Source organism: Helianthus annuus, chromosome 7 (genome assembly GCF_002127325.2).
Source record: "Helianthus annuus cultivar XRQ/B chromosome 7, HanXRQr2.0-SUNRISE, whole genome shotgun sequence".
NCBI classification, from domain to species: Eukaryota; Viridiplantae; Streptophyta; class Magnoliopsida; order Asterales; family Asteraceae; genus Helianthus; species Helianthus annuus.
The window spans coordinates 50,247,478-50,256,884 of record NC_035439.2 but is presented as its reverse complement, the minus strand read 5'-3'; the positions used below and the strand labels follow the sequence as shown (position 1 = coordinate 50,256,884).

At 42.5% G+C, this 9,407-nt stretch overlaps 1 protein-coding gene across 1 annotated transcript; it reads left to right on the top strand.

The window, feature by feature from the left end:
- The first annotated feature begins 2,788 nt into the window (after positions 1–2,788).
- Positions 2,789–7,955, top strand: LOC110866498. The gene is made up of 3 exons (XM_022115646.1): positions 2,789–4,238; positions 4,432–4,565; positions 4,647–7,955. The coding sequence occupies exons 1-3, from the start codon at positions 2,789–2,791 to the stop codon at positions 7,953–7,955; spliced, it is 4,893 nt and encodes a 1,630-aa protein (XP_021971338.1).
- Positions 7,956–9,407: the final 1,452 nt, after the last annotated feature.

Sequence of the window (9,407 nt, the reverse complement as noted above, 5' to 3'; positions counted from 1 at the left end):
TCCACAGTTTAAGAAAACGTTTGTTACCAGTTGAATGTAAAACAGTTCAATAACCAATGCAGGTAATATTGTTAATATCCCAATTCCGAACAAGACGGCTCCTGAAGTACATGACTGCCCTTTCCCACGTACTCCTATCCAGTACTGGGCCCGACTGGGTTATTAGTTCACATCCGTCCTCCCTAGGAGCGGTGTGAGGGTGCCAAACCTAAGTAGCGCTACCAACTAATACCCGTTACCCTCCAGGTAACAAAATAAGGGACTTACAAGAATGATAGGTGAGAATATTAACCAATATACCCGTTTTTACCCAAAAGACTTATCCCTCCACGGGATACCCACTGACTGTCCCCAACCACTGGGACGCATGCTCGAATGTAGTGAACTCACCTTCGGTTTGCTCGGTAGGATTAGTTACTTTGTTTAACACAATTTGACCAACCCAGCCCTAAGATGGTTACCATACAACAATCAGTTTGGCATAAACAATCAGACATCTGTACATATTCCAGCAATAAAGTCATGTTTACACATTTTGTGACAACCCGACTTCTTGAGGTTAGTATTATCCTATTTTTCCAACTCCCGTGTTGTATTTACATATCCTAGATCTTTGTGTTAGTGGGTATATGTGCAAACTTGTATTTGTTTATGAGTAACGTATTGGAATATTTGAGTTATACTAAGACATCTTTCAACCCAAGATCCTTCGACCGAAGGATCCTGGAACCGAAAGATCCAACCTTCGAAGGATCCAACCTTCGAGGGATCACGAAGCATAGGAACTAACTTTCGATAACCTTCGATCCGAAACTCTATCTTTCGGAGATCCTTCGAGCCAAGGCCCAGTCTTTCGACTAAAGGCCTTAACCTTCGGCCCAGGCCCAAAACATTACGTATATTAAACGGCAGTCACGTAGTAACGCACAGAACCACTCGAAATTCCAAACCCTAGAAACCTGTGGGCGACGGCAGGAATCAGGAACTCTCTGTGTGATCATCATCATCGTATCATCCATCATTCGGTCAGTGTTTTATGTTACTTTTGAGATTGTGCGTCTATGTGAAACCCTTGTGTTGTATGTCGTGATAACTGTGTAATTAGATTCAATGATCCGAAACTATTAACCTCTGCGATACCTATACAAGTATGTGTTAACCGATTGTTAGTGGCGTTTGTGCGTTTCGTAACATGGTTGGGGTTATCGGAATGGGTTAGAAGTCGTATAGCGATCACATGATAAAGCGGTTAACTGTTATTTCTTAATTGTTTGTTTGGTTATACATGAATTGTGGAAATCCTTGTGAAATCGTATGAACTGAATGTTAGCAGTTAGATCGTATGATTAGGGTTCTGTAACCGAAAAATGTTGAAACCGTTTGTTAATTGGTAATTGTAACCGAAGGATAGCTGTAGTAGTCGAAGGATAACAGGCATAGTCGAAAGATGAACAGTGAGTTCGAAACATATCTGTTGTGCTCGAAAGATAACTGTGTTAGTCGAAACATATCTGTTGTGCTCGAAACATATCTGTTGTGCTCGAAAGATAGCTGGGTTTGTCGAAACATAACGGGGTTTGTTGAAAGATAACTGTGGTTGTCGAAAGATAGGTCATGTGTCGAATGATATCTGATATGTCGAATGATGATGTGTCGAATGATAACCTATGTGTCGAAAGATGAGTGTGTCGAAAGATGGTTGTTGTGTAGAATAGAAATATGAACCGAAAGATGATACTTGTGTGCACTAGTTTGTGATCAATGTGAAACGATATGTGATGTGCTTGTATGCAACTGACTGTTAAATGTGAATATCATAGGGCTTGGTAAATCACCGTGGTTAAACGAATAATTAATTCTACCGAGCAATCCCAGGTGAGTTCACTACATTCGAGCATGCGTCCCAGTGGTTGGGGACAGTCAGTGGGTATCCCATGGGGGGGATAAGTCTTTGGGTAAAAACGGGTATATTGGTTAATATTCTCACCTATCATCTTTTGTAAGTCCCTCATCGGGTATTAGTTAGTAGCGCTACTTAGGTTTGGCACCCTCACCCCGTGCCTGTAGAGGACGGAGGTGAACTAATGACCCAGTCTGGCCCAGTACTAGATAGGAGTACGTGGGAAGGGCAGTCCGTGAGCCGTCCGTGTTTGGAAATGAGATATTAACAATATTACTTGCATTGGGTATTAAACTGTTTACATACACCGGGTAACAAACGTTTTCTAAAACTGTGAACTCGCCAGCTTTGTCTGATACGTGTGTTACATGCTCGCAGGTCCTTAGGTACTTTGAAAGCAGGAACTTGCTGGCTGGAGGGCGCGAGTGGTCATGGTTGCTCGAGGGATATATTATCAGACTTTTATTTACTATGTTTGTTTGGATAACGTTTATATTACGCTACATTAACGCTTCCGCTAAACGTATGGTTTTGAATAACGTATGTTGGGATTTTAGTATCTTTAAATAACGAAGTTTTATTTCAAACTATAAATGTTGAGCGGGGACATGATGGCTCTGGGCGATTTTGGCGACCAAGGGAAACCCTAGCTTTCGTTCGTTCTTTCGTTCTTCTTGATCTTCTTCCTGTTTGATTTCGGTTAGCATTTGGGGTGTTGTCGTTCCTTCTGAGTAAGGATACTAGACTTCACCGTGATATCTAATCGTTTGACGTCAGGTTTAAGGTTTTTGTTTCGTTTTTTTTCTGCTAGGGTTTGCTGCCAGATCGTGTGGTTTTGTTGTTCTGTCGTTCTTGTTGCACGTTGCATGGTTCTTGATTTCAGTTGCCATGGATTCTAGTCAGTTCAAGCCTTCGGATATGGATGCTAGACATGTTAAGCCGCCGGATATATTGAGTTCTTCGTTAAACCCTAATAAGGGTTTTGCCGGGGTCAATGAAAACACTGATACAACTCCTAGTTCAACGCCAGGTACTGCTCCGATCCGTGGTATTGGGTTACGGGTAACAAACATTGAAGGTAATACATTGATGCCTAGGAGGGGGTTATATTCCACGAATAATCAATCAGTTCTTGACGGGCTGGAGGCCATATCTATACCTGTGGATAACCTATTTGCGGCTGGTGGTTCGTCGTCAATGGCTAACAAGGGTAAACCTGATAGTGTGCATGATGACTGTTACTGGGATACTTATAAGGCGGAAGAATCAGTATCGTATGCTGAAAAAGTTCAGTCTACGCGGATGAAAAGAGAGGTTAACTTCAGACTTATGAAGCCCACGGAATCTAGAGATGATGCGGATGTTGTTATACCGAGAGAGGTGGTGCAGAAGGTTCAAAACAAATTTGATAATGTGCTCTATGGGTACTTTCTAGGGAATCGCTTACCGTTTCCGGTGGTCGAGTATTATGCGAAGAATGTTTGGGCTAAGTATGGGTTTTCGAAGCTTATGATGAACACGTCGGGGTTCTTTTTCTTTAAGTTTGATTCAAAGGAGGGATTGACGAAGGTTTTAGAAGGAGGACCATGGTTAATACGTAAAGTTCCATTATTTCTGAATGTATGGTCTCCGAAGGTTACTCTCAAGAAGGATAGCATCAAAACAGTTCCAGTATGGGTTAAGTTGCACAATGTGCCGATTGCGGTCTACACTGATGATGGATTGAGCTTGCTGGCATCAAAGTTAGGGACCCCTAAAAGGTTAGATTCTTATACAGCCGATATGTGCGTTGACAATTGGGGAAGGAGTAGTTATGCTCGGGCAATGATTGAGATAAATGCTGATAATGAGTTAAAAGATTATATTACTGTGGCTATCCCGAAAATGGATGAGGAGGGTTTTGTTTTGGAACGGGTTAAAGTTGAATATGAGTGGAAGCCGCTCCGCTGTAGTTCATGTTGTTTGTTTGGCCACGATGATAACACATGTCACAAGAAACCTAAAGGTAAGGCTAAGGTGGTAACGGTTGATGAGGAGGGTTTTGTCACTGACAACAGAAGGATGGCGAGGTACTCGTTTCCTCAAAAGAAGCAGAAACCAAGGGTTGTGTATAAGCCAAAGACTAATAAAAACCATGCAAGTACGTCTGAGACGAAGGGGGATACATCGGATGTGCCGTTGTCGAACGCTTTTGAGGTGCTTGATAACAGCAAGAATGAGGAGAAAAGGGACCCGACAAGTGCCAAATCAATGGTTGATGAAACTCATGGGACTCGTATACAACAACCTGAGGAAGTTATCGAGGTGATCCCGACAGAGATGGCTGATTTTATGAGAGGTAACATGAATAATAAAAATTCTGAGGGGGCAAGCACTCCCGGTGACAACGGTTTTAATGGGTAGTATTGCTGCATGGAATGTAAGGGGTCTGAACCAACCCCTGAAACAAAATGAGGTTCGATTATTTATTTCTGAAAATCAGTTGAGTGTGTGTGCCGTGTTGGAGTCTCATGTGAATGTTGTCAACTTAGATAAGATTTGCAAGAAGGTATTCAGGAATTGGAGCTGGACTTCAAATGGCGGAGTCTGTGATAGGGGTACGAGAGTTATATTGGGATGGAATGCTGATGATATTGATCTTATGGTTGTCTCTCAGTCTGATCAGGTTATACATGCCCAAATTCTTTTAAAATCTGTGAAGATTAAGATGTTTTGTTCATTTGTATATGCTGAGAATAAATATCAGGATAGGAGGAGCCTGTGGACTGATCTATGCAATTTTAGGGGCATTACTAATGATGTTCCTTGGGTAGTCATGGGGGATTTTAACGCTGCTTTGAACATGGAGGATTTTCTTACAGGTCCATCTTCTCACACGATTGCGATGAGAGATTTTTATGATTGTGTGCAAAATACTGAGCTTATAGATGTGAAGAGTCATGGGCTTCATTTTACATGGAGTCAAAGACCAAAGGATGGGGTGGGAACTCTTAAGAAGATTGACCGGATTATGGGTAATGTCAAACTTTTAGATGTTTTTCCGGATGCGTATGCTATGTTCCAGCCATTCCGTGTTTCGGATCATGCTCCTGGAATGTTGAGGTTAGCTTCGATGGATACGGGTAGGCCAAAACCTTTTAAGTTTCCAAATTTTATTACGTCGAAGCCTGATTTTGGCCAAGCAGTTACCGCTGAATGGTCTAAAAATGTGGAGGGGGTTGCCATGTATTCTGTTGTTCAAAAAATGAAGAGTTTGAAACCTCACTTTAGGAGGATCCTTCGTAACCAGGGCAATTTACACAAGAGAGTTACTGAGCTGCGGAACCAACTGGATCAGATTCAAAAGCAAGTTGATGCTAGTCCATTTGATACGGCTTTGCGGTCTTCAGAAGCTATTTGTCTTCAAGAGTACAAGATTGCAGCTTATGACGAGGAGTGTTTTCTAAAACAAAAGGCTAAAGTTCAGTGGCTTTGTGCGGGTGATTCAAACACCTCTTACTTTCATAATTATGTGAAAGGCAGGAATGCTCGGAGTAAAATTCATTGCATCAAAGACACGAAGGGGAACCTGTTTGAAGGTGATGATGTGCCTACGGCTCTTCTTGCTCATTACTCGGTTTTCATGGGCACGGAAGATCAAGTTGATAAGGTGGATGATACAGATATGTTTGTTAATGTCTTGCAACCCAATGTGGCAGAAAATATGGTTAGACAGGTTACTGAAGATGAAGTCAAACGGGCGATGTTTAGTATAGGTGAAAATAAGGCGCCGGGTCCGGATGGATATACGTCAGCTTTCTTTAAGAAGTCTTGGGATGTTGTGGGTGGCGAGGTGACTAAGGCAGTGCTTGATTTCTTTAGTAATGGGCAAATTCTTAAACAAATCAATCATACGATTCTTGCATTGGTTCCGAAGGTTGAAACGCCAAATACGGTACTTGATTACCGTCCGATATCGTGCTGTAATGTGTTATATAAGTGTATTAGCAAAATAATCACTGATCGGATTAAAAGGGGCTTGGGATATTTAGTGAATATAAACCAATCTGCGTTTGTTCCTGGAAGGAAGATATCCGATAATATTCTTCTTACTCAGGAACTCATGCATAATTACCATGTAGATCGAGGCCCTCCTAGATGTGCTTTGAAGATTGATATTCAGAAAGCGTATGATACTGTTAGCTGGTCGTTTTTGGAGGAGATCCTAATCAGGTTTGGTTTCCATCAGAAAATGATTTCTTGGATTATGGCTTGTGTCACAACAGTCTCGTATTCGGTTAGCATTAATGGCGAGTTACATGGCTATTTTAGAGGGAAGCGGGGGCTTAGACAAGGAGATCCAATGTCTCCATACTTATTTACATTAGTGATGGAGGTTTTATCTCTTATGTTGCAGAAGATGGCTCTAAATAATGCATTCAGGTTTCATTTGCACTGCTCTAAACAAAAGATAATCAATGTTTCGTTTGCGGATGATCTGTTCGTTTTCGTAAATGGGGACATGGGGTCGGTTCAGCTTATTCAAAGTGTCTTGGGTAAATTCACTAGCGTCTCCGGTCTCGTGCCTAGTCTGCCGAAGAGTACAATATTCTTTTGTAATGTTCCAAGCGATGTCAAATCTAACATTCTGAGTTTGTTGCCGTTTCGTGAGGGCTCTCTTCCGGTCCGTTATCTTGGAGTTCCCCTAATTTCCACCAGACTCTCATTTAGAGACTGCAGAATCCTAGTGGAACGTATGGAGAGGAAGGTTGATAATTGGTTGACTAAATCTTTATCCTTTGCAGGAAGGTTGCAGCTTATTAAGTCTGTCCTATCGGCAATGTATACATATTGGGCGTCGGTGTTCATCTTGCCAATGCGTATTGTGAAGGATCTAGAAAAGAGAATGAGAAGGTTTCTATGGAATGCAAGCTCTTCGAGGAGTACTCGGTCTAAAGTCCCATGGAAAGATGTTTGCAAACCTAAGGAGGAGGGAGGCCTTGGTATCCGTAGTATATCGGAGGTTAACAAAGCCCTTATCACGTCGCATATTTGGAGTATCATCACCAATAGAGAATCTCTATGGGTCCAATGGATTCATGCTTACAGGTTAAAAGGTCGGAACTTTTGGGAGATTCCAGCACGGGGGAATCTGACTTGGAGTTGGCGGAAGATATTAGCCATTCGAAGTTTAGTTCGTCCGTTTGTTTGGAAGTCTATTGGTAACGGTAACGGGACTAATGTGTGGAGTGACAATTGGTGTTCATGCAGTCCCATTCGACATTTCATCACTCCAAGGATGATAGCTCGAGAAGGTTTTACTTTGACAAATACAGTGGCTGACATCATTGATAGTAATGGGGACTGGCGATGGCCACAGGCGTGGTTGGATCTCTTTCCGGTTCTAATAAATGTGGCACGGCCTGTCATCGCTCAAGATATGGAGGACAGGTTTGGATGGAAAAGTTTTGATGGGAAAATAGGTCACTTTACTTCTTGTGAGGCATGGAATAATTTGCGGGTTAGGGAGAACAAGGTGGCATGGGTAAACATGGTGTGGTATGGCCAATGTATTCCAAGACATTCGTTCCATATTTGGTTGGTGATAACAAACAAGCTGAAAACTCAAGATAGATTGGCGGTGTGGGAAGCGGGGAGTGAGACGAACCTAATACTTATGTGTTGTCCTTTATGTAAGTATGGTCGAGACTCAAGAGATCATCTATTCTTTCAATGCTGTTTTTCGGCTAAGGTTTGGAACATTGTCAACAAAAGGGTTGATATGGGGATGGTTAATGATACGTGGAGTTCGGTAATGGCTTGGGTTGATCAGCATGCGAACTCAAAGAAGCTGGAGCATATTGTGTGCAAGCTTGTTGTGGCGGCTTCTACATACTTCATATGGCAAGAACGTAACAACCGACTGTTTTCAAACCTGCAACGGAGTGAAAATACGGTAGCACAGCTGATTCTTGATATAGTGCGGCTTCGGATTATGGGGTTCAAGGTGAGCGGTGATGTTAACCATCGGAAGCTACTGGAAAGATGGAAGATAAAGGAGGATGACCCGGGTTAATGGCTAGTGATAGTTGTCTAGTGTAGTTCGTTAGTAGTTTTGTTGGGTCGGTTATTGTTTTTGTCTTTTGGCATGGCTGTATTTAGTTTGGGTTGTGTTGGTTTGTTTTGCCTAGGCTTGGGTTGTCAAGTCTAGTAGTGTGTGGCAACTTTTGTCACACCCTGTTCTTTGATTATTTATAAAATTTACCGGGGTAACCCTTTACCCAAAAAGTTTTATTTCAAACTTGTGATTCAATGTAATTGGTGGCTCATTGCTTGTCGTCACACGCCTAACAGGGACACTCCCTAGGTGGTAATTTTGGGGGTGTGACAGTTTGGTATCAGAGCCACTGGTTATAGTGAATTGGTTTTAAAAATGTTTTATAAAACCAGACTATAACTGAACTGATACGACATACCGATACGACATGGACCATGACACTCAGCTCCAGGCAGCAAGGTTCGTCTCTTGTTTACTATTGTAGGGCATAGTTAGTATATACTCATGATTGGTATCACACTCGAACGCACATATGATGTTATGATATGAATTGCTATGCTACCTGTCTATACTACGTGTTTTAAGAGTAGGACTCTACTTGTGTTTGCATGCGCTATGTTGTGATATCGACGGTCGTACTGTATGAATTAGGGGAAACCTTCTAACATGAGTAGGGAGGAACTGAGATAAGCATGCAAATCAGGTTATTATTATGGGTGCACACATAATAACAACGTGAGGTGCATGTGAGTCCCAGTAAATCTCGACTAGTGTGAAAAAGGAATCCCGCGTTGTTAGTCAGTGTTGTATTAGAACTTCGAAAACTGTGAATACTATAGCAATACTTGACATCTGCTTGAAATGGTCTGTTAATTTGTTACTTCTTCCCATACTTATAGAATCATGAACGGACGTGGAGGAGGTCGTCGTGGTGGACACAGTGGACGTGGTGGAGGCCGCGGTGGCGGACAAGGCGAAATCCATATGACTCAAGCTGAGCTAGAGGCATTACTCAATGCCCAGGTGGCTGCAGCCTTGGCAGCTTATCAGGCTGGTATGACATGTACCAGACATTCCTTCCTTTGAATCGTGAACTTGAGTCTTACTTGTTGGTTTATTTTCTCTCGTTAATAGGTCAGCCGGCGCCACAAAACCAGCCTCACCCACCGGTCTGCACTTTTAAAACTTTCATGGATTGCAAGCCACAGACCTTCAGTGGCACTGAAGGGGCTGTAGGACTTATACGCTGGTTCGAAAAGGCGGAGTCAGTATTTGCGATATGTAACTGCCCAGTTGGGGATAGGGTAAAATTTGCAGCAGGCACGCTTCAGGATGGTGCCTTGACCTGGTGGAACGCCCAGGTCCAACTGCTAGGTATTGAGGCGGCGAACGCCACTACGTGGGATGATTTTAAAGAACTGATGAGAGAGGAATACTGTCCTCGAGATGAAATAGCGAAGTTAGAGAATG

Bases quoted from the DNA above. Each gene is read 5' to 3' on its own strand.
- LOC110866498 (XM_022115646.1), top strand. From the start codon at position 2,789: ATGGATTCTAGTCAGTTCAAGCCTTCGGATATGGATGCTAGACATGTT. The intron at 4,239-4,431 runs GTAACATGAATA...TTGTCAACTTAG, and splicing joins GATGGCTGATTTTATGAGAG to ATAAGATTTGCAAGAAGGTA. The intron at 4,566-4,646 runs GTTATACATGCC...AATAAATATCAG, and splicing joins TTGTCTCTCAGTCTGATCAG to GATAGGAGGAGCCTGTGGAC.